The sequence below is a fragment of the Dipodomys spectabilis genome, unplaced genomic scaffold (assembly GCF_019054845.1).
Source record: "Dipodomys spectabilis isolate Male_0828 unplaced genomic scaffold, ASM1905484v1 ptg000019l, whole genome shotgun sequence".
Classification (NCBI taxonomy): domain Eukaryota; kingdom Metazoa; phylum Chordata; class Mammalia; order Rodentia; family Heteromyidae; genus Dipodomys; species Dipodomys spectabilis.
The window spans coordinates 67,619-93,707 of NW_024870696.1; the positions used below are offsets into that span (position 1 = coordinate 67,619).

A 26,089-nucleotide genomic window follows, 5' to 3' on the forward strand; every position below is an offset into this window, starting at 1 on the left:
TAGCTTACAGGTACAAGCTATGGTTAAATAGGACAGTTCAAGAATCAAGAAAAAAATATTGTAATTAATTAAACACTGAATTTACTTAAAAGAATGAGTATAGAGCAATACTAAAAACAAGGGTGAAAGGAAAAACTCATTAGACACTATTGAGGGTTATCAGGATTATCAATTAATTACTCCGAAAATTGATGATTAAGGAAGAAAATTAGTCATGTACCCTGCTCTTCAAATGTAAAGTGTGTGTCATGAGGAAATTCAAATTTAAAAAATTCAAAAATTGTGATTTAGCAAATCTTAATGAACTGTATTATTTAGGCAAGGATTAACAACAGAGGAAAAACCCATAAAGAGACAAGCACCTGCAAAAATCAACCTAAGTATCACTAAAAGTAAGAGAATTTAGTATTTCACCCCATGAGGTTCAATATAAAGCAAGTAGCACTACCTGTGAAGAATTACTGACAAACGTAAAAGTTGGACTTGAATACAATAACCTTGTAGCTATAAATTGCAGACTATAGAAATAACAGAGAATAGAAGTGTCTTCTAGACAAATGTGTACAGAAATCAAGCAAATATGCTATTTGCTTCCATTTTCACCCTAATTAAAATTCAAAATACACAAAGGATTTTTTTCTGTCTGCTAATAAGATGCCACCTGTAAAACCCCGAGTTCTCTCAGAGACCTATCAGTGAGCAGCCTGGATGCTTGTCTTCTTCCTTCTTCACCTTGCTCCCCAGGCTTCCTACCTGATTGGAAGGTGATCTCACTGAACATCATCCAGGTGTCAGCAAAGTGGTATTGACATTTGATGGCACTGGCCATTCGGTGGTGGAGAGGCACGGTGACAAACCGAGCACTGGGGTTGACGTCATCCAGGACAAGAGGGAAGGAGACTGCATTAGGCTCCCATTCATTGGCTTCAGAGCGGAAGTAGCACTGGACCTCCTTAAAGATCTTCACACCCTTAGCAAACATATTATTACAATGGACCTGGCGAAGAAAGAGGCATGTGAGTGATAGCTTGATCCTACTAAGCTGCATATAACATGGCATAAGCTAACCCAGCACTGGTCTAGACCTACCAGTTTCTCTGAGCATCACTGTTTGTGAATAGTTGATACTCTGTAATCTGCTGGGTTTTCTCTTGTAGAGACGTCATGGTAACAGTGAGACTTTGGAGGGGGTTAATAAAACCTAGGCTGCAACTGCAGTTACCACTATGCAGTTGTGTACATTGGCCATCTCCCTTTACAGTGCTGAGCAGAAGCACTCTCAGCTGTTAAACAGGGAGTGAACTAGCATCCTTCCAGGTCTTTCTTGTTCCTGAACTCTCGTTTCTGCAATCCTTACAACCACAATTGCTAACTCCCACATTGAATTACTCTGATTTGAAGTGTTAGGCAGACTGCTGTCTTACCTCTCCCTAGAAACATTCCAAATCCAGATCATCTCATCTCAACAGAATTAGGTAAGAAACATTGAAAGAATATAACAAGCTAATATAATTTCATCCTTCTTTATATGCACTCATTTCAAGGGCCATAAATCAGTGTTGGGTTTTTTGTTGTTGTTTTATATTTTTTATTCAGCCAGAGACACAGACTTATTCAGCTCTCTTAAATAAATTCAGTTTAGGTAAAGTCAAGTCATTCTGAGAAGGGCATCACATTTTTGTCATTAATAATTTCTAAGAAAAAAAGGAACACCTTTGAGAAGGTAACCATCATCATCTTGCCTACTTCCATGAGCCCTTCATGTTGGGCATGGTGTTAATATCACCAGAAGCAAAAGCGACACAACAGCCCTCTGCAATATATATGTTACACAATCCAAGAAAAAGAAGCATGAATGTTTGTAACTAAGGACTTATGTCCAATAACATTTCCTCCAACTCAATCTTCTGTGGGAAATGGATCTTTCTTGGCCACTACCCCTTGAATTTAATTGCATCACAGGTTGGAGAGATCTAGTTGTCATTCAAGAAATATATTTCCTATTTCTTTTTTAGTGTGTTGCTTAGGCCCTGAATTATAATCCTCTCACTGTCTTCAATACCCTCTTGTGATTTCTAGATAGTTCATAAATCACTAACATACAAAATTAATGTTACCTGAGGTAAAGGCAGTCATGATGATACAAACTTATTAATTGTGTGTTATTTTTTGTGTAGCTGTAACCAAAACATCTAGGAAACAACTTGAAGGAGAAAATATTCCGTTGGGTTCATGGTTTCTTGGTGTCATGTGCTTGAACAGAACATCGTGGTGGTGGGAGTGTGTGAAAGGAAGACTGCTCACTTATGGTGGACAGGAAGAAGCAAGCAAGCAAGAAACTAGACACTATGTACAGACTTCAAAGCCATGTACCCAGTGACCTTCATTCTCTAAATAGATACCACCTCTTAAAGTTGGGAGTACCTTCCAAAATAATACCACTGGATGGGAACCAAACATTCAACATATGATATTTGATCCTATGTGAGGTAGTTGATTATCAAAGCCTATCATTCCATCCCTAGCCTCCAAATATTTGTGGTCATTTCATAATGCAAAATGTACTTAGTCCATCTCCTAGAGTGCCCAAAGTCTTAATAGTTCCAATATTGTTCAAAAGCCTAAGTCCTGAGTCTTTCCTGAGACTCAAAGCAATCCCTTAGCTGTGAGGAAAAAGTTAACATAATTCTAAGATTCAATATCACAGAGAAAATATTTCCATCCAGAAAGGGAAAAACAGGAAAATAGCAATGAATGATCAGACCAGAGCAAGAACAAAACCCAGCAGGATAAACAATAAATCCTGTAGCTGTAGTCTAGCACCCAGGCCCAGGTTATCACGAGGTGACCTCCAAAGGGCCTGGGCATGCCTACTGCCTTAGCCTTGCTATCTGCAGCCCACTCTTGTCCTGGCTATGCACGCTGACGTCAGCTTTTCTCAGCAGATGTTCCGCATCCCTGGCTTGTACAACATCCCGGCTCTCCTCCGCAGCTCAGGCTTCATCTTCACAGCCACATACATTCCCCTCTTCACAGCTGCCCATGAGGATCCTGACCCTCCCACACGTTGTCTAGACTCCTAGGTCTTCCTTTGGAATCAAAGTAGAAGCCTTTATGACTCTGTAACTCTGGCATTCTTTATGCCTGCAACATTAACATGCCATAGATGATGCCAAGACCTCCTCCCAATTCAAGCAGTAGCCAAACCCAGAAGCTGTAGTAGCTTCCAATTGCCTGGATAGCTGAACCAGTTCTGTGATAGTGGGGTGCTCTGTAGACACACTCTCTTCTCTTCTCTTTCAAGTGAGTTTAGAGTTTTAAAACCTAGAGGTTGTGAAGGGCATAAATCTGGTCATTTCCTGAAATACCTTCAAGGCATCTTTCTTTTCATCCCTGTACAAAGTTTTTGCTTATTTTCTGTGGTACTAGGGTTTGAATTCAGGGCCTTACACTTGTTAGGCTACATTTGTGTTTTTATTTTGTTTTGTTTTGTTTTTGTACTTGTTGTTTTGAGATAGGATCTCACTTTTCCCCTAAGTGTTTCCCTGGACCTATTTTAGGCTTCCTGTCATACCTGAAGTGACACCAGCCACACTGGTGGAGGAAGGATCCTGCAAAGCTGGAATTACCAGTGTGAACCATCATGCTTCTTTTCCCAGTACTGGATTGGAACTCAGGCCTCATAAATGCTAAGGAGGTGCCTTATTGCTGAGCCACACATCCAGCCCTTGATTGGTTGGTTAATTGATGATTGATTTTTGTTGGTCTTGGGACTTGAACTCAGGGTGTGAGCACTGCCCCTGAACTTTTTTGTTCAAGGCTGGTGCTCTACCACTTTGAGCCACAACTCCAGTTCTGGTTTTCTGGTTGTTAACTGGAGATAATAGTCTCATAGAAGCCGGGCGCTGGTGGCTCACGCCTGTAATCCTAGCTACTCAGGAGGCTGAGATCTTAGGATCAAGGCTCAAAGCCAGCCCGGGCAGGAGAGACCGTGAGACTCCTATCTCCATTAAAAACCACCAGAAAACCGGAAGTGGCGCTGTAGCTCAAGTGGTGGAGCACTCGCCTTGAGCTGAAGAGCTGAGGGACAGTGCCCAGGCCCAGAGTTCAAGCCCCACGGCCGACAAAAAAAAAAAAAGAGTCTCATAGACTTTCCCGACTGGGCTGGCTTCAAACTGTGATCTTCAGTTCCCAACCTCCTGAGAAGCTAGGATTCTAGACATGAGCCACCAATGCATAGTTTGATTTATTTTTAATGGTACTAATATCTTTAACAACCATGCTCTCCTAATATACAACTTAAAACATGTCTTCTTCTAGACAAAATTGCATGTTTTTTAATCTTTCTCTTGGGCTTTTTACTCATGATTCTCACTGTAAGCTTTATTAAAAGCAGCCAGCAATAACCATTCCACAGCCTGAATGTTATGTTGTCTTGAAATTTCCTGCAATAAATTAATTAGTCCATTCCTTTTATATTCATTCTCAATGACTCAGGAAGTAGAAAAAAAATAAAAACAAATTATTTGCCAGATTATAACCAGACTGTCCTCTAGTCAAATTCCCAATAGAATCTTCATTTCCATCTGTTAACTCTACTGTGGGCATTTCCATTGGCATTCTGTTCTGAGGCCCCATGAGAATCCCTCATTAAGTTCTGATTATAGCATCCTCAGCTTTCTCTACCCACTTATCCAAACTTCCAAATTCTTCCAACAAACCAGTTCCAAAGATTTAAAAACCACATGGTCTGATTTAGTCACAGTGACAGCCCCACTTCTCTGGTACTAATATTGTGTGTGTGTGTGTGTGTGTGTGTGTGTGTGTGTGTGTGTGTGTGTGTCTTAGTTGCTTTTGCATAGCTGTGAAAAAATACCTTAGAGAGCAACTTAAAGATGGAAAGATTGGTATGTGTGTGTGTGTGTGTGTGTTTGTGTGTGTGTGTGCATGTATATGTGGTTCATGGTTTCAGAGGGTTCAATCCATGTTGCTTGGCTTCACCAGAGAATCATGATGATGGGAGTGTGTGGAGGAGGAAGCACTTCACCTCATGGTGGACAGGAAGCAAAGAGTGAGGAAGGAACTTATAGATCTATTCCTTCCAATGAGGTACTACTAACTAATGTTTCCAGAACTTCTCAAAATAATACTACCATATGGAAACCAAGCATTCACTATATAAGCCTATGGAAGTACTTTTATAGTCCAACCTAAACAAGGACTCAAGACCAGACCAGACTTATTCTAATAATACAACATTCAAGCTATTAGAGAACTTGTTTTAAAAAAAATCTTCTATCTAAACTCTTTACTTACTAATGAAGCTCAAAGTAGTTTGTCTTGACTACAGGGACTTTTCAACAGGCCTGAGTCTAGAGCTCTGGACTTCTAGTCCATTTTCCACATATTATGCCACACAGAAATGTAGCAAAGCATTTTAATGTTTCCATTTCGATTTTTATCCAGATGTTTTACTGATGAAAACATAGGTTAATGCCTTCCTTGGAGTGAATTACTCATTCCATTTTATCGGGTAAAAGTCAATAGAGTAAGGGTAAGAAAAAAATCAAAGAAATACCATCTACAACTTCAATAGATTTTTCAGATGTTTTTGAAATCTGCAAACCATTGGATAAGTGTCCTGTGGGGAAAGTCATAATCTTTCTAACAGATGTCTTGGGAATTCTTCTGGAATGCAAATAAATAGGATTTCATTCCCATATGGTCTTACATATTTATTTAATAAAACAATGCATTTTTAAAATAATTAATATATGTTGATGCTATATTTTAACCTTAATTCAAAGTAGAAGATGAGTGTTAATTTACCTAGGGGGAAAATACTTTCTAGAAGATCTCAGTATACTGAAAGTCAGGTTTTCTACTTTATATTTATCTAGAAAAATAATATGTGCTAGAGACCTATTTGGCCTTGAGAAGGCTGTCTTGAATCTTCTCCTTGAAGGCTTTAAGTGCTTTGTCATTGCAGTTTTGACTGTGACTAACTAATTAAACAGAATCTTAGTGATTCAGGAAGGTTAAGTTTATTGGTTGAATATTAGAACTTTATGGATAGGGTAAAATGCAATTCATTATTTATTTGACTAGTTACTCTCACAGTAAATACTTGTGAAATGATATATAGGTTCTTAGGTACATGTGGCTATACACATTATATAGGAATATGAAACTGTTCCTCTTGCATTATATTTTTGCTACACATTTTCTTTCTCCATCCTCTCACCTCAAAAAAAAAAAAGTCAAAGAATAATGTGTTCCACATAGTAAGTAATGTGTTACATTTTTACAACTATGAAAGAAACATCCATGCTTGAACAATAATCCATCAGATTTGGATATATGATAATATGTCTGTTTTTATCTTAAGTGTTTGTTCATTTAACTAATAGCTGTTCATCTGATTAAGAGATATCATTCTGATATCTGAAAATAATAAGCCTAGTTTGCATAGGAAATAATAAATTTTGAAATTGGAACCCTGGATAAGAGCACAAATTTTCTTCTTTCAGATCTCTTTACCAGTTTACATAGATCCTTTATTACCTTCTTCACTGAACAGCAAATTGTCCTAAAACAGAGATCACTTTTTATTTGCCTGTTTACACTCAAACAAAGCACAGTCTGTGTATACTCCAACGACAGTTCATAAATATTAACAAACAAAAATAAAAGTATAGATGCATGTGAGGCACCATCACTGAAGCTGAGTACTGAATATAAACAGCGGCAGGGTCATTAATTCTGTAGTCATTAGCCAATGATTAATGGGGAGGGGGAAAAAGCAAACATGTGTAGGGTCAAATTCATTCATTACTCTTTCTTAAGGCTTATATTAAATTCTCATGTTTTCTTGATACACCAGTAAGGATTACTAGTGAAATGGGTAAGACCTTGCAGCTTCCTCCTCCAGTTCTTATGTGTCTATTTACTATGGTCCATCATGACACAGTTTTAAGATGTCTGCCAAACCTTTGCCTTCCATCCAACTACTCAGCACAATTGACTTATTTTCTCTTAACTGGTTGGCAATAAGTTGATAAAATGGAATAGGAATATTTGGCTCTGGTATTGGGAAGAAAAGAAAGAAAGAAAATGATGAGAACAACTAATCTGGTCTACACTATCCTGGTTAGAGCTTTTACAAATGAAGAAACAAGCCCTTAGAGGCAAAGTGACTTTGAAATGCATATAATGAGGTAATGGGTGAGCTACATATTTGAACCTAATTGGGTTCATAGCTTATGACTTGAACCTAGTCAGCTCATGGTAATTTCTAGCATGTCTTTCCTCTCCCACACTATGATTTTGACTTCCTTGAGAAAGGACTACCATACCTAACTCCACTGACCTTCATGGTAGTAAAGTTCCTGATGCGGTCAAATTCAAACATGATCTCAATGTAGCCATTAGTGGCACTCTCGTTCCGCCAGCCCACGTAGTCATAGCCCGGCCACACATGGTATTCATGGGTCTGGGTAAAATCATCCAGGCCAGACACCCCATCTGTTAATTGGCCCAGCCCTTCAGTCATGCTGCTCAGGCCAAGAAAAGAGAAGGAAAGGAGAAAAGAACTAGGAGTTAATCACACATTTGAGAAAGAGCATTCATCATACTGCTTTGCCTTGCATCTATGATTATCTTAGAGGCTTTATAGTAGTGGGTGACATACCTTGCACCAAGAGAATTAGTGATTTCATATAAATAAATTTGCATAAAATATTCAAGGCCTATCATTTTAGTAGCCACCTTTCAATACTATATACAGTAATTTAAAATGTTTGGCAAATTATAAAATCAACTGGCCTTATCCATAGTGACCAGAGCCCAGATTCCCCCTTGTAAGATTTGCCATCTTTTTCTTCTTTCTAGAGATCAGAAGGCTAGGAGAACATACATTTACTTGAAATAAGTATAGTTCTCATTGTCCCCAGAAAAATATATTCCATGAATATCTTATGGGAAGCAATATAAATTAAAAGAAATAATTATTCCTTTTATCCTTGATCAAAATGAAGTCAAATGGAGAATAAAAAAGGAAGTGTACTGTATATAATTTAACATAAAGTTACTCCTGTAATTTTTAATTTAAAATGTGCACATTACAACTCTATTCCCTGAGACTCTCATCCAGGTATCTTGGTTTTCCTCATTCAGCCACATCAAACCAGATATGTCATTAAAACAGTTATCAAGTGTCTAAATTTCTTTAATTATTTTGTCTCCCCACTGAATCTAAAGCTGTATTTATAGCTGCCTTCATCATTTCTCCATCTGAACATCATTATTTTCTCTTAATCTATATATCAAAATAAATTAATCTGCCAGACACTGGTGGCTCATGCCTGTAATCCCAGCTACTAAGGGGGCTGAGATCTAGGATCACGGTTCAAAGCCAGCCCGGGAAAGAAAGTCCATGAGACTCTTATCTCCAATAAACCACCAGAAAACCAGAAGTGGAGCTGTGGCTCAAGTGGTAGAGCGCTTGAGCTGGAGAGCTGATGGACAGTGACCAGGCCCAGAGTTCAAGTCCCATGACTTGAAAAAAAATTAATCACTCTACACTCCAATAAAATAAATTATATCTTTCCCCCAGGTTTTCCATTCTTGTTGGTTGCTTAGAGTAGACTACAGTAAGTAAAGACATCCTTTATTCAATTCTATGCTGCTTCTCCACCATGGCTATGTACCAACCTATCCATTTGACATTTCTATTACTTCCAGCTTCAACTTTTAACATAACCAGATCATTCCTGTCCTTTGTCTGGTTTCTCTACTCCCTATCATTTGCCTTCTCCTGCATCAATTCTCATCTCATTCTAGAAACTTCTTTGTTAATCGTAAGCACTACTAAGTTCTTCCTTTTCCCAATTTCTAGATTGTTGATATTTATAGAGTCCAGTTGTTCTGAACTTTGTGACTTTCCTAGTTCATCATACTTATTATGTCAATTCTTCTGGTTCTTTATCCCCACAAATAGACCAAGATTTATGTTAGAACATATGTTCTGGTTTTGTTTTCAAAAATATGTCTACCACCCTTAGAGTCATACCTCAAAGTTTAGCCCTTGGACAATCTATGGTTGTTTACTGTGTGGTTATCTTGTCCTCCAAAAGCAGGCTTTAAGTCCCTTAGAAATAAAGACTTCATCTAATTTATTTCACAAATTGAATATAGGGGCTAAATAAATACCATTTGGTTGGTTGGTTTATCATTGATCAAGTCATGATGAAACAATCCTTTCCTAGTGGCCACTTTCCCATTGTGATGATCAATATTATCTTGAATTTACCTGTACCCAACTGCTCCATCATACACAGAATCATTCAGATAAATGATGGATCCTCCAGGGAGTACAAACTGCTGCCCGGCTGGAGCGTTGTAAGACACTAAGCCATCTGTCAAAAGAAACACAGCAGTCAGTGCCTTGGGGAAGGAGACATACCTGCTGCTAAGATACTATCTCAGGAAGTGATATGCGTTTCAAGGGTGCAATCTTACATAGCATGTCCATGAGGGCTCAGTTTGGCATGAGGGAGCACTACTGAGGAGCACTTCTCAGTGGCAGTCAGCAGTGTGACTCATGAATCCATTAGTCTAGGTGTGGGGCACCAAACCCTGGGTGGATAAACAATGCCCCAGAGGGAATCACTTTATCCCATGGGTAACTGATCCCATCCCTGGGGTTGGAATTTTCCATAGGTCTGTAAGGACCTTGTGCTCAACACCTACCTAGCCAAACACAGCCATAAAGCTCCACTCTCATGCACACATTCATGGAGTGGTCTGTGACTGGAATGAAGCGAACAAATCTAGCCACAATGGGCGGCTCCAGGTCCTTTAGGAAAATGTCATAGGGGTTACTATTTCCATCCAGCACCTAAGGAAAGAGAGAGATGTCATGAAATTCTGATCACCTTCTTAACCATATAAGCCTTTTGATACTCTTTTTAATTAAGGAGCAGAAAGTACCCACTTAATTTTCCTTACAGCCCTAATATTTCTCTCTTTAGACCATCCCTGTCACCTTGGGATATCAGTTACAAGAGTATGACAAGTCTGTAGACACACATACCTACATAGACAATGTGTGCTCTTCTTTTAGCTTACGTTAAAATATGGTCTTTGACATCTCCAGGGTATGGATGTCTCTTCTTCCTACCTGTTTCCCATGCCGATTCCGCCAAGAAATCCAACGAGTGCCATCCCGACTATAGTTGATCTTGTACATTGGTGCAAACTCAATGCCATGGCCCCCAGCATGGCGTCCCTGGGTCCCCACAAGAGTGATAAAGTGTAGTGTGTGCAAATCAATCTGCAGAAATTCTTTCAGGTCATCAGGTTCCACTGGAATCTCAGGGCACCAGGCTCCATCTCCTTCTTCTGAGTCCAGCCTTGAGAGAAAAGGATTGGGGAGAGAATGAGCAGCTATGAAACCATAGGGTGTTTGTAGCAAGCAGCTGTCCTGCTCAGAGAGGAAAAAGAAGGCTGGAAATCAAGTGTAAATGAATTCTTTCTCATTCTAACTCATGGTCAATTTCCTTTCTCTGAAGCACCATGAAACCAAAAGACAGTTAGCACCATGGACATGGAAGCATTCAGATCGCATAGTCTTTGTTTTCCATTCTGGAATTAGACATGTCAAGGGAAATGAAACTGTCTATACCCTCCATGAAGTCATTTCACCATCCCTCCATTTCTAATTTTTTAGACTCAGCCTAACAAAGCCAGTGGCTCCTATGAAATTATGGGAGCAGGGATGGAGGAATAGTAGCATCTCCAGTGTGGGCTAGTCAATGCAGTGGAATCTTAACCAGCAGATGGGTATGGCCACCCAGTAAAAGCCATGGAAACCCATGGAGAGGGCTAAGAGCATGTCAAGGGAACAGTAAATAATCTGCTTTCGTTTTATTGCCACCAGGCTGGGCTACTCTGAGAGAAATTGTGAAATCAGTTTATTTTGGGAACCTCTTACCACTTTCTCTCTTCTCTGGAATGCTCCCTTTTGGTCACAGATGTTACCCACTCATTTGTTGCTCCTTTCAAACCCCACCGACCATACACACTAAGCTAAATATTATGGGAAAGGTTTATCAAGGTTTACTTTCCTCATGGGTGATCATTCAGTTCAACAAACTAAGTACCTCAACACTGAAAGAATTAGATTCCAGGAGAAGCTTTAGGTCTCAACTAGCAGAACAATTTTTAATGTGCGAGTTTGTTGGTTTAAAGAACTTCATGAAACAGTACCATAAGGAACCTCCCATACCCTGTTTATAGATGGGCATGGCCCTTCTGTGTGCTATTTTCTCAGGAGAGGGGAAGAGTTTGTTGGAGACCTCAGTGTAAAGCCCTTGAAGCCTTGCACAGTGGGTGATGCTTCACAGACACCCTCTGGAAAGTAAGGCAAAGCTCCTCATTCTCAGCATCCCATACCATCTGTACCTTCTTGGATCTGCAGCTTTGGCCTCCCTGCTGCAGAAGCTCACAGGGAGGTCAGGTAAAAATGCATTACATATCAATGAGTCCATTCACTGTGGGTGGTGTGGCTCTGGGGTTCTGTGGTTGGGATGAGGTTGCCAGACCAGCAGATGCAGCCAAGCCCTGTATTCTCTCCCTGAAACGGGCTCACTCCACATCTTCTCTCCATCCCTACCAGCTCTCATCAGAATCACCCCCTCTTTGAATCAGGGTTCTGTCTGTAAGAAATCCATTTTGCACAGATTTCAGGGTTTCTTAATACATTCATCCTCACCTTCCATATTTGGCAGCTGTGGACTCTGACCACTGACTGGAAGCTGTGATGTCCTCATCTGGAATGTGGCCTCCTGACATGCCCAGAGGATAGCGGCACACAGCTGGACCAAGAAAAACCAAAAAGAGAGGACATGCTTTCATTTTGATACCCAAAGCCTCCCAGGAAGACTGTAATTGATCACTGAACCTAGCATAAGAGAATTGAAATCTTACTAAATTGCTCTATGGCTCCAATTTAATCACCCTAACTCTACAAGACTTTTCTTCCTAGCCCTGACTCCAAATACTACTTACACATTCAAGACTTGGCCTTCAGAAATAATAAAATGCTTAAATAAGGATACAGGTTGACTCATTATAACAATGAGATGTACAAGACACTGTTGAAAATGAACTTTACAAAATGGGAGTGGGGAGGAAGGAAGGGAGGAGTTGGGGAGGTGGGGAGGGAAGGGATGATGGGGGAAAACAAAGGAGGAGGTAACAATGCTCACTACAAAATGTACTCATTTTGTTACTCATGTAACTGTAACCCCTCTGTACAGTATATATATATATATATATGATTTGGCCTTCAGACAAATCTATCTTTTGATCCAAACTCTGACAAATAACCTAAGGTCATTACCTATCCTTTTATTCAATAAAATTGAATTGTTGTTATTGTTTTGTGTGTGTGTGTGTATTTCTATAAGTGTGTGTACACACATGTGTACCAGTCCTAGAGCTTGAACTGTCCCTGAGCTTTTCTGCTCAAAGGACTCTTCCACTTGAGGCACAAGCTCCACTTCCAGATTTTTGGTGGTTATATGGAGATAAGAATCTCATAGACATTTCTGCCCAAGCTGGCTTTGAACCCTAATCCCCAGAATTCAGTTTCCTAGTAGCTGGTGTGAGCTACTGGTGCCTGGCTACTCAGTTTTAGTCAGAAGAAATAAACTATAGCAGACATGTACCTCTAATCAATATTCCAATAACAGTGAGTTCTCCTTGTGATCACCAGGAAGCTCAATGCTTCATAGAACTTCTTTTTCCATAGATAGCTGATTACATAAAACTATAGAGCAAACCAGCATACTACCCTATCAAGGGATCTAATATATTTTTGGTCTTAATGAGTGGTGTACTTGGGTCCTGGCTATAAACAATAATCAAGGGTGGGCTTCCACTTTTGACCAAGATAGAGTAAAGTGATCCTAGCTACTCAGGAGGCTGAGATCTGAGGATTTCATTTCAAATCCACCCTGGGTAGCAAAGTCCATGAGACTCTTATGTCCAGTAACTACTCAGAAAAAGCAGGAAGCTTCAAGTGGAAGAGTGCTAGTCTTGTGCAAAAGAAGTTTGGGGTCAACATTCAGGTCCTGAGTTCAAGCCCCAGGACCAACAGAAAAGTAAATAAATAAATTCAAATCCTTTGCATGGTCTTCAAGGGCCTGCATAACCTGTTCCCTAGCTGTCTTGGATTTAGTTTCCAGTCCATATTCACCATGAGCCACACTGGCCTCTCTGTGGAACACACAACTATGACTGTTCTTTAGGAATCTGCATTTAGTATGGAGATAAGAATTTAATTGAGGATGTGAGAGTAACCTGGCTGTGACATCTGTCACCCCATTGATGGCCAGGATTGATTCAGCTAATCTGGCTGGCTGGGGGGGGGGGGGGTCCCATTCCTCCCTCACTGCTCCATGTGTGTCCCTCCCGAAGTTCCCATCCCTGATAGAAGAAGACCAGTCTTCCGTCAAGTGTATATGAGTAGCTGCGCTTCCCTGCCAGAACCTCCAGGCAAGCTGTAAAGAATTTAATTCAGAGACAAGAATCATCATAAGATCCAAAAGAGATTTATCATGGAGAGATGACACATTATATTCTTTTTTCACATTAACATTTACCAAATCTAGTTGCATCCTATAAGCAAACAGTGTCCTTGGTTAACTAGCAGTGGGTTTTTCTCCATTTCTTTATTTCTTAGAGGCATACAAAGTAATCACATAGCTTGGAATCAATAGTCTAATAAATATGGTGAAATATAGCAATAAATATCCATTTAGGACACATTGAATGTCAGATTATATGACCATTCTTTTTCATTCAATGTTTCCTGTTGCCCACTAATTCTATAATTTGTAAGAGCTTAACTAAGATTTTTCACCAAGTAAAAACTATCTTAGAACTTGATGTCTATGATCCACTAAGCTGTAACCTTCAAACACTAAGATTTCAAATCCACCTCTGACTCTACCATTTATCCAAGGTAGGAACTGAGCTCCTAACCCTCTTTGGGCCTCAGTTTTGTCAGGTGGAAAGCAAGGAATCTGGGTGAGATCTTCAATAGCCAATCCATGCGCCAGTTTCTTTAGAGGTTTCTGAAGAGGTATCAGAATACACATCTGTGAGCCCTCCTTAGCGATCCAGTTTTATTTTATCTTAAGCTGTGTCCAAAAATGCACGTGTTAGTAAAGTTCTCTCCAGTTACTCTTCAGTAAAGCTCTTTCCAGTTGTTCTGCTGTGTGTTGAAGTTCAGAAGCCATTGCTCCAGGTCCCACCCACACTGGACCTGTGATGATGGTTCTCTAGGGCCATGCTGGTAATTAGAGAAATACACCATCCAGTCCTTGAGCCTCATTCTTGGCCATCATGCATCTCTAAACATTAGGCCCATGATTACCTTTGCTTCCCAGAACAGCTAAAGTACGCCAGAAAATGGGAAGGAGAATCAACAGTGAGTCATGATATTGTTGTAACTTCCCCACCAAGGACTAGCTCATCTCTGGGACAGCAACCAAGATATTTTAACCAAGTAACTGCTACTGCCCTATGAGATTCTATTTCCCTGAAATACTTTTATTGCGGGGGGGGGGGAGGGGTCCTAACTGAACACTTCCCATGAACTTTATTTAATTAACAGATGAAGAAAACAAGGTAAAAGAGATTTGAAAAACATATGACAGAAAGAATGGAAAGGAGCAGGAAGACAAAAATCTATACAAGGATACCCTGCATATTGATATCAAAAGAGTTCCAATCCCTTCCTGTAAGCTATATACTATCCTTATCATGACTATATTCCATTTATTATTAGGGTAGCATCAGTATCACCTTGGAATTAGGTAAATATGCAAAAGTCCCCATCCCAGATTTATTTAGGTCAGAATCCTGAAAGATTTTGGTAAATTGTGTCTTATCCAATCCTCCGACACAAATGATGCACATTCTGGTATAAGACCAAGATAAACCAGGGAAGGAAAATAGCCTTTACTATGCATATAAAGGAATGTTAAATGTAGTCAGGTGGCTCATGCCTGTAATCATAGCTTCTCAAGAGGCTGAGATATAAAGTTTATAGTTCAAAGCCATCCCAGTCTCAGAGATTCTTATCCCCTATTAACCAGGAAAAAACTGGAAGTGATCAAGTGATCGAGTACCAACCTTGAATGTAAAAGCTAAGACAGAGCACAAGTCCCTGAGTTCAAGCCCCAGTAATAGCACAAAAGAAATAAATAAGAAATGTTAAATGTGTCAGTGTCTTGTGCCCTTCCTTTTCCTCTCCAGCCTTCTCCTCATAGAAGGATTAAACAGCACAGTATCAGCATTGATGAAAGACTTTCTCTAAGTCAACCTTCTACCTAAAGACCAAAACAGAATTTTTGCAGAGGAATCATTTAAGTTCAATAGATAACTTATGATTCCTGTCAGGAAGCAATTGAAGCGTGAACAGTTGCCATGGTTTAGCTAATCCTCTTGGAATTCATCTGCTAAAAATTTAATTATCAAAGTCATATGTTAATGATATTTGGGGGTGGAACATTTGGTAGGTAATTAAGATTGGATAAAGTTGAGAAAATTGAGTTACCATGATGGTGTTGGTGGCTATGAAAAAGAAAAGATGACATGCTAGCCTACTTGCTCTGTCCTGCCACACAATGCCCTTTACCATTTTGTCATATAGTAAGACAGACTTCACTGAATGCTAATGACATGCTCTTAGACTTTCCAGATTTCAGAAGTGTAAGAAATAAATGTCTTTATTTTTAAGTTATAAAGTCTATGGCATTCTACTGTAGCATCAGCAAACAGATCAAGGCAGAAGTAAGGATGGTTTTGAGTACCATACAGTCCCATCAACAAATATGAAAACTTCCACCTCCTGAAAATTTCTTGAACCCCAGTTATTTTTCTCCTCCCACATAAAGCCCAACCTCCATCACTTCATATCTGGACTATTATAAATCCTTCCAGTTCTTCATACATAATAGGATGAAATAAAATAAAATAAAATGATATGAGATGTGTTGGGACAGAGTGGTAGAGCATACAATTTCATCACGCTAATCAGAATCGCTAAAACTTAGGGATTGTTTATTTATGAAATTTTCCATTTAATATCTTCAGAGTATGGTCATCCTTGGGTAACTAAAACCATAGAAAGCAAAACCATCCTTCAACAATAGGAATTAGGCTGAGGTCTAGAAATTGGGAACATAGAAGTGAAAATAAAGAATTCAGAGCTAAGAACCAGTAAAGCAGCAATGGCCACATTAAAACTATTAAAACTAATGGACAGTTTCTTAGGGCTCTCACAGAAAAGACACAGGAAAATATACAAGCTGATCTTGGATGGCCTTTCTCATCCTACTAAATGTTTGGAACCAAAAGAAGCTTTGGCCCAGGGTAACCAACGTGGCACTTCTCAGCAGTACCAGTGTGGTTTTCCTATTGAACATGCCTATTTTGGGCAAACTCTGTGGAAGGAATCCCAGCCATTAGGGTAGAATCAGAAGTGCCAAGTTGGCCCAAGTTCTAAATATCAGGTCCTATTCTTTCTTCCTATCCCCCCACTCTGTTCATCAGATCTCACCAATCTATCTTCTCTGCACTATGAAACATAGGAAAAGTGTTGAATCAATCACATGGGAGACCCTGCAGCAAAGAAGTAGCTCCTGGTTTTGCCTGCTGTGTTGTCTTGGTGGTTTCTACTACCCACCAATCTCCCAGACAGGAAAGCCAATTGACTATTCCAGCTTCCCGGAGTGGAAAAGTACCAGCACTAACTGCACTAGGCCCAGCTAAGAGCCCCATCCATCCGTCCCAAGCTCCCATTGGGCCTGGCAGACAGTCTGAGGAGAAGCAGCTGCCACCCATCCCCAGCTTCCCAAGAATTATTTTTCATACTTTCTTGCCAAGCTTGAAAGCCTGAAAGAGCTGCTTGTTTCACTATGTTTACCATCTCGCTATGAGCTCCAGGCCACAGGCTCTCTGTCAGTGAATGTCCTATATGTAGCTTCCAGGAAAATACACACAGCACACGTGAGGCCTGAGCCCAGAGATTTGGCCACTGGCCCTTTCTGGGAACACACAACTGATTAGAGGGCACATGGAGGTCAACTATGGGGCCCAAGCCAATCTAAGGTCTAAAGCAATGACTCAATTTTAGGAATGGCTCTAAAACTACCAGCCACTCCATTGGCTCCATGTTGATTACCAGAACCTCTTTGGCCCATAAAGATGTGAACTGACTTGCTTAAGGACATACAGGCTACCAAGACCAAAATTCAGGTCTCCTGATCCCCAGTTCTTTCTTCTTTAGCCCCAGGCCACAGAGATTTAGTTCTTAGACTTTCAGAAGGACAATTCCAATTCCAGAAGGGAAAAGTTCAATCAAAGTATCTGTCACCTAAGTCCCTGTTCCACATGAGTTAGATACCAACCTATCACCTTGGTTTTCTGTGCAGGTAAATATTTGTACAGTAGGATCTTGCAAGGGGCCAAGAAAAATTATTTGGATTTTTTTTTTTTTTTTGGTCTATAGAGCTATTCTTCAGGTGCTTGGTCTACTCTATGAATACCTCTTTTTCTATGTTAAAAATCTCCTCAGGACAGAACAACACTGGGCTTAGTGATTTTGACACCAGCAATACTGGTGGGTGGTTTGGGGAAACCTGTTCGGGGAAGGATGGAGGAGACAACAGAAAGAAGAGAAGTATAGGCCACTGTGCTGTGTAAAGAAAAGGAGATTGGGGACAGTAACTGAAAGATGAAATGGGGAATGAAGAATGTGCTATAAAAAAAAAATCCCCTCAGGAAAAACTCTTCATGATTGTGATATTCCTAGAGATCTACAAATATTTTCTAGAAACAAATATTACAGAGCTCCAGGAAAGAAGTCTCTAAACTGTAGAATGCTGAGGTATGGATTGGACAACAACACATTCTTTTTTCCTGGTTAAATAAGTCAGTGTAACCTTTACAGGAGAATGTAATATCCCCTAAAAGAAGGAGTGTAGGGCACACGGGCAGCAAAGATGGCGCTGAGAGGGAATTGAGTGGGCAGAGCCCGATTTGCTTTATGTTCAGTGTGTAACCAGCTCGTGGAAGCTTAGGTGCATGATAGGGTGTGACCTTGACAGTGATTGGTTCCTCTTCCTCCCCTGCCATGCCACCTGCTCCTTTTTGATTTAAAAAGGGCTTGCTCAGTTAATAAATGAGTTTTTTTTCTTGCTTGACTTGACTCCCTGCTGCGTCTGATTGTCTCCCGGGCTGAGGGAGGCTGGGGAACAGGCGAGCGGCCGCACTTACCTTTCCTCGGACCCCATCTGTCTTTCGTCTTTCGTGGGACCAATGAAGACCCAACATCTGGCGCCCAATGTGGGGCACGAAAGGAAAAGATACCGGCCAAGGCTAAGTGGTCTCTCAGGGTAAGTGAAACCCTTAGTATGGGTAATGCTATCTCACAGAAGAAGGAGGAGGCAACATTAGGCCTAGAAGGAGTAAAGGAGGACTTGGGAAGTGAGAAGGAAAAGGAATGGGCCAAATTCGACAGAGAATGCAATGAAACATGCACAGTGGAAGTCAAAACAAGGGTGAAAGTTACCCTCTCTGACTCAGGTGCCCCTGACGGTCATAGGCCCCCTCCCTATTCCCCTTATTGGAGGGAAGGTACAGAGCCCTACACAACCTGTGAGAGGGACCTGCAAGACCCAGACCCCTACCGACCTTCCATGGAGGGACCAAGGGCTGGGGAAGTAACCTACTCGGAGGCCTACCCTGGAAGGGAAGGGCCACCCAAGAGCCTGGACCCTAGGCCACAGGATTCACTTCCCCAAGCATATCTGGTCAATCTGGCATCAGGAGCTAATAAGCCCTTGGAATGGTATCCTGGGAAGCTTAGGATCTTAAAGAGCTTCACAAGGCAGTGGTGGAGGATGGCCCAAACTCTTCTTTGGCCCATACCCTATTATAGGACATTGCTTATCACCCATGTGTCCCTAAGGACTGGCTGGATGTGTCCAAAGTCATCCTCACCAGTTCTCAGTTTATTAAATGTTGTGCTTTCTTTAAGGAGGAATGCAGAGTGTGAGCGGAGAATAATCAGCAGGCTCAACCCAAGATACCTATTACTTATGCCAAGTTAGCAGGGATGGGGGAAGGGTACTCCACTGGCATCCAACAGGCCGCAATACCTGGCCCGTACCGTGACCAAGTGAGGCAGGCAGGACTTGCCGTGTGGTACAAACTGGATGATGGGCCTACTGAGTCCCCCATAGCAGGAGTGAGACAAAAACCTGGTGAGCCTCTACCTGATTTTATAGACCGAGTCCAACAGAGGGTTCACTGCAAGCTACCAGCAGGGAACCTCCAAGATCAGTTTGTAAAGCTGCTGGTCTGGGAAGGGATGAATGCAGACCACCGCATGGCCTGCGCAGGATTGAGAGAGAGTTCCCTGAGCAGATGGGTGGTAGCCTCGTAGGATATGGGAACACAACAGCACCAGTCCCAATCACTAGCTTTAGCTTTACAGGCTCAGACATCTGCAATGACTGAGGCTATTAACCAGGCGCTGACCCAGGCCCGAGGAACCCAAGACCATCGGGGAGAGGGACTTGTTTTAAATGCGGGCAGGAGAGACACTTTAAGAGGGACTGTTTACAACAATCCCCTGCCAACTAGCGGGGGGGGGGGGGGGCAAACCGCCCCCTATACCCTGCCCCAGGTGCAGAAAGGGATACCATTGGAAAAAGGATTGTCGATCCAAGTTTGATTTAGATGGGAAGCCTTTAAACTAGGGGAGGGGCATCCTCCAGCCCTGTTAACTCAAGGAGGAACCCCCTCTGCTGTGAGGCCCAGGCAGCCTCGTGGCAAGATGACCCAGGCCCATTGGACCATCCCCCTGGTGGAAGGACTCCGCCCTAAAGTGAGTTTTCTCATAGGCGGAAAGAGGTTTCACTGCTTAATTGACATGGGGGCAGATCGAACCATACTCAGGGAGGAGGAAGTGCCCTTGGACTGGAAGCTTGCACCTGGGCCCCCATATTGGGGGTAGGGGGCAACTCCCAGTCCAAAGAGACAGTTGCCCTTATGAAATGGACTAGCTCAGATGGAGAACAGGAAAAGATACACCCTTTAGTGACAAAGAACCTTACTGCCAATTTATTAGGGCAAGACATGCTAAGACAAATGGATGTCATGGTCACTACAGACTATTGAGCATCCTATCCTGGATGGGGAAGAAGCACAAAGGCTTAAACAGGATCTAGAAGGAGTTAAGGAAAATGATTTTTTTAACTTTCATCATTACAGAGAAGAACATAGGGGACCCACTCGGGTGCACCCCCAATCCTAAAGGCCACTGCCCCCCGAGTACCTCCCATTAGGTGGAAGCCGGGAAGCCCAATCTGGGTGGCGCAGTGGCCATTGACCAAACCTAAACATGTAGCCCTCCACCTTCTGGTGGAGGAACAGAAAAGCCTTGGGCATATACGCTCTTCTATGAGTCCTTGGAACACACCCATATTTGTTATTCAAAAAGCCTTCAGGTCTTGGTGTATGCTCCAAGATCTACGTAAGGTAAATGAAAGGATGGAGCTAGTAGGAACACCCCTAAGAGGCATGCCCTGGACTTCTGTTATACCTTCAGAAAATACTTTGGTTGTGATTGATATTAAAGATTGTTTTTTTTCTATCCCCCTGCATCCAGATGACTGCAAGGAGTTTGCTTTCTCCATCCCTTCTCTTAATTTTTCCCAGCCTGATCAGAGGTTTCAATGGACAGTGCTGCCACAGGGAATGGCCAATAGCCCGGCCTTTTGCCAACAATACTTGGCCACACTTTTAGGGCCTGTGCTGGGTTCAGATACCTCCTTTGCCTATGCCTACATGGATGATATAATTCTGGGGCACCAAGACCCAAGCTGCCTGGAGGGCCTTCTGGCCCAAGTTCTCGCCATATTAAAAAAGGGGGGTTTTACCATAGCCCTCAATAAAATTCAAAAGCTACCTCCTTTTAAGGTGCTCGGGAGCCACCTTAACTTGACTCAGGCCAGTCCCCTTAAGCCTTTGCTGGATATTCCAGCCTCTCTAACCTTAACCCAACTTCAGAGTCTTTTAGGGGAAATCAATTGACTGTTGCCATGGGTTTCTGTCCCTAAAGATAGTCTTGTGCCCTTATTTGCCCTACTAAAAGACAGGACACCTCAAGAAGCTATTAAAATTACAGACATCCATAGGGCAATATTTTTGCAGTTCCAAAAAGCCCTGGATGAAGTTTCCTTAAAGAGGTATTCTATTTTTGAGCCCATTTCCCTTTGGTTGTTTGCAGGTGTTACATTGATTTCTGCAGTTTTAACTCAAAAGAGGGAGCCATTAGAGTGGGTTCACACTGCCCTGGGGGCCACACCTCAGGTGTACTATCAAGCAGACCAACTTGCAGATGCTATCATCAAGGGAAGGACCCAAGCCCAAAGGCATTATAGCCTCGACCCTCACTCCATTGTTTTTCCTTTTTGGATGGCAGATGTTGAGTGGCTCACTCAAGCCAATGCTCATCTTGCTCTCTCCTTGGAGGGGTTTCTAGGCCAAATTGACTGCCATTATGGGCCATCCAAATGGACTGTCATGTTATGGCGACTTCCCCTCAAAATGCCATCTCTATTTTCTCCTACGCCTATTCCTGGCGCCCTCCATGTTTTTACTGACAGAGGTAAAGCAGGCTCTGCATATGCAACCTTTGAGGAGCAACAAAAGACCCCCCAGCCAACAAAGATTTCAACCTTGTCAAGGGTAAGCACAATATAAAGAAATGCTGGCCATAATTATGGCCCTTCAAGACATTCAAAAACCCTTTAATTTGTATTCTGATAGCCTATATATGATTAACTTGCTCCCTCATATTCCCCAGGCACATATTAGGCTGGATGCAAACGCTATTTCCCCTCTTATGGCTACCCTTAAGGGCCTATTAGAAGGGTGGGGAGCCCCTATTCATATTCAGCATTTGAGAGGGCATTCAAAACTTCCTGGGTTTTTATCCCTAGGCAATAATTGGGTGGACCAGTTAGCTACTGGCCCACAAGCATTAAAGTTACAAGAGGCTACCTGTTTGCATGATTTAACCCACATTAATTGGAGAGGTCTTCAGCATAGATTGCCTCAGATTCCTGTAAAGGACCTCAAAAAGGATAGTACATACCTGTAAAACATGCCAGCCCTTCTTAAAAGTACCCCATTACAACCACCAGGGGTAAATCCCAGAGGCCTTAAACCTAACATCATCTGACAAACAGATGTTACTCATTTCCTAGCCTTTGGTAAGTTTAAATATATCTTTGTCTCTATAGATACCTACTCAGGAGCATGCTGGGCCACAGCACATACAGGAAAAAGAACTAAACATTCACAAGCACATTTTCTTCAATGCTTTGCCACCTTGGGTCTACCAGCACAAGTTAAAACCGATAATGGACCCTGTTTTGTTAGTAAAGCAATGTCAGAGATTTTTGACAAATGGCATATAAATCATACTACAGGAATTCCCTAATCCCCAAGGCCAAGCAATTATAGAAAGAAATCACCAATATCTTAAGGAACAATTATTAAAACAAAAAAGGGGAGTTAGCCCCCATATACAGTTACAGATAGCTTTGTTTACCATTAACATTTTAAATTTTTTCAAAAGGGACAACTGAATCCAGATTTCAGAAGCACTGGGGAAAAATAAACTCTAAGCCCCAAATGAAAGTCAGGTGGAAAGACCCCCTGACACAACAATGGAGAGGACCTGACCGGCTAGTTACCATGGGCAGGGGATTTGGGTGCATTTTTCCCATAGGGGAGACAGCCTCCATTTGGATCCCTGCCAGGAACCTTAAGTTTTTACCCATTTCCTCTATACTGGAGGATACCCAAGGATAAACTAACCAACAAGGAAAGAAAAGCAGCTATGGTGGCCAAGGCTTGTGTTTAAAAGAGAAAAGCCAGAAAGATAATTACTAACCATCCCCAAAGGCAACCAGTCCTTGAGAAGCTCTTGTGTTCCCTAACAATTGCAGATGGCAATACTCCAGCTGTTGGCTGTCTTGACCCTCCCAGTCCCTGCAATGGCCCTACGGAATCTGCATCAACCTCAATGGTTGACCTGGGCAGTGATCAGTGCTAGCAATGCAGAAATCATCAATAGCACCACAAGAGAAGCTGTCCCTTCAACCTGACCTTCATTTTGATCACCACCCTATATCATTATGTATGGACCATTTAATATTTCTGTAGGATCTAATTATTTTAATATTACCTGCTCTAATTGTTCTTTTACTAATTGCTTGTATAGCGGCATTATTGAATCCATACTTATTGTTAAACAACCACCTTTTGTTATGCTTCCAGTTTAGATCTTTTTCAACCCCACAGGCAAATAGCTGGATTAGAACAAGCCCCACCTCTGGACTCTGAAGTGGCAAAGACTGCTATCCCATCTCTGACTAATGTTGAAGGACTGCTAATGACATTTCCTGGCCTGGTAATGCTTTTGCTGATGGTTTTTCTATGCCTTCCTTGCATTATACGTGCACTGCAAAATTCTTATGAGCTTAGCCAGCCAGTTACATAAGATCAAGCTCCAAGTGAATGAATTTCCCCTGAGAGGAATCACAGCCAGAGACAGGTAAGAGGGGGTGTCAGTCTGATCAACCTAAGACAGGGCCTTCAGCTTCACTCTGAAGAAGTTCCCAATGACAGCCAAGGTAGACAAGGTGATCCACCCAACCTAAGACAGGTGGGTTCGCTTCTTTAAACAAAGACAGGGAGATGTTGGGAGCTGACAGTAAAGCTCACAGGTCATCTTGACCCCTATGCTCGCTTAAAGGCACATACAAGGAACTGGCTTACTTAAAAGATACCAGGTATCCAGGATTTCTTTGCTATGTCTGCAGTTTGTTTTAAATTTTCCTTGTTTTACTGGACTAAAGTAGAACGGCCTGAGTGTGGGGGCCCACAAGGATGCTCCGTGCCACATGTGTGGAACTCCCAATACCCAGGCTGCTCCCATGTTCTGAAGAGGACGACCTTATGAGATACTGACTTTTATATATGCCCAGGAATTAATTCAACTGCTTCAGACATTTCTAACTGTGGTGGGACTGATGTTTATCACTGTGCTAGGTGGGGATATGAGGTAATTAGGACAGGCTCTTGGATCATGCACAAGGGCCCTCTCTATCCTTGTCTGGCGAATCTCACCCCCCAGTCTTGCCTCGAACCCCCTGCATGGCCAATGCTATCCTTACCAATGTAATCCTGTTAAAATAACCTTTACAGAGGAGGGAAAAGGATAACTAACTGGGAGGTGGGTCTGCCATTAAAACAAAAAAAAGGGAAATCTGTAGGGCACATTGGTAGCAAAGATGGTGCTGAGAGGGAGTTCAGTGGGCAGAACCCAATTTGCTTTACGTTCGTTCAGTGCGGAAACCAGCCCATGGAAGCTTAGGTGCATAATAGGGTGTAACCTTGACAGTGATTGGTTCCTCTTCCTCCCCTGCCATGCCACCCACTCATTTTAGCTTTAAAAAGGGCTTGCTCTGTTAATAAATGAGTTTTTTTCCTGCTTGACTTGACTCCCCACTGCGTCTGATTGTCTCCGGGGCTAAGGGAGGCTGGGGAACAGGTGAGCGACCACACTTACCTTTCCTCGGACCCCATCCGTCTTTCGTGGGATGGACGAAGACCCAACAAAGGAGAAGTATTGAAAATAAACAACTGGGTTGCAGTGAAGTTCAAGCATTAAGAGGGAAAGCTGAGCATTGTTTGAAATCATTATAGGTCTTAAAACTTGATTGTGCTGCTTCTAAATTACAGGACCCCAAGGCTAAGTTACTATGGTTTATCCCTTTGTGAATTTCAGCTTCCTCATCCTTAATTATCTTTCCAGAGTTGTGTAAATATTTTATACAATGTAAGCAAAAAATAGAGTATATTTTTTTGAAATGTGGTGGTTCACATCCATAATCCTAGCTACTCAAGAGGCTGGGATCTGAGGAGTCACACTTTAAAGTCATCCAGGGCTGACAAATCCATAAGTGTCATATCTCCAATTAGCCAGCAAAAATCAGGAAGTGGAGGCATGGCTTAGGTAGTAGAGTACAAGTTTTAAGTTTGTATGAAGCCCAGAGTTTAAGACCCAGTACCGGTACACACAATAAAATTTGCATAAGCTTGCATTCTTAGTTTAATTATAGTATGGCCCCTGTGTTTAGAATTCTTGTAAAAAATCTAAGTTAACCTATGTCAAAAATTAAAGTAGTATTGTTTAATAAACATTAGATGTCATTAATTATTCAATTATCTTCATTCTGACTCATTTTAATAAAGATTAGATTGACTTCCAAAGTTGCATAAGATACATTGTATTCATAATACTGCTTTGTTGATCTAGCTAAAAGACAAATTCAATTGGACATCCTGGATGTCTGTTGGGTAATCTTATAGTGATGGGAAATTGCTCATACTCTACCAACAGCAATGAGAAGTGATTATAAGAGTGTCTGGAAGGCTGCAGTAGGGATCGAATCATAATGATCTACTTGAATGTGACCCTGAAGGCATTTGTGACCATTAGCAGACTTATAGCAGGAATATAAAGATGATATTTGCATGTTTAAGTTCACGTGATGAAGGGCTGGAATGTAAGTGAGCAAGATGGTTATGGTGCTCTGATTGTACAGATCTTTGTATGAAGGCAGTGGGAGAAAGACACCTGGCTCCTCCAAAGACATAGAGCTGTCACTCTCACTCAGTACTGATTTGTTTTCCAGTGTGGTTCTAACAGTTTGTCTGTACAGGGGCTTCCTAAGCTACCTTTGATACAGACCCAAGGTAGTCAGAAATGTTTAAAGATGCTATTATAATTTGACTTTTAAAAAACTGCTTTGTTAAACAGCAACTTCTTTGTACAACTATTTAAATATAATTTTTTAAAATGTAAAACAATAACTAAAATAAAATTCAAATGAATACATGGTGAAATATGAGTTAGGAGAAAAGAGAATAG

The 26,089-nt window shown here is 41.5% G+C and overlaps 1 protein-coding gene across 1 annotated transcript in view; it reads right to left on the reverse strand.

The window, feature by feature from the left end:
- The window catches only part of Ddr2 (discoidin domain receptor tyrosine kinase 2), a 135,433-nt gene that overhangs the window by 15,878 nt on the left and 93,466 nt on the right, over positions 1 to 26,089 (reverse strand). The window contains exons 4-9 of the mRNA XM_042674321.1: positions 11,774 to 11,876; positions 10,181 to 10,412; positions 9,751 to 9,898; positions 9,311 to 9,416; positions 7,370 to 7,553; positions 754 to 997 (exon numbers count right to left, since the gene is read on the reverse strand). Coding sequence (XP_042530255.1) covers positions 754 to 997; positions 7,370 to 7,553; positions 9,311 to 9,416; positions 9,751 to 9,898; positions 10,181 to 10,412; positions 11,774 to 11,876 — 1,017 coding nt within the window. The remainder of the gene's footprint in view (positions 1 to 753; positions 998 to 7,369; positions 7,554 to 9,310; positions 9,417 to 9,750; positions 9,899 to 10,180; positions 10,413 to 11,773; positions 11,877 to 26,089) is intronic.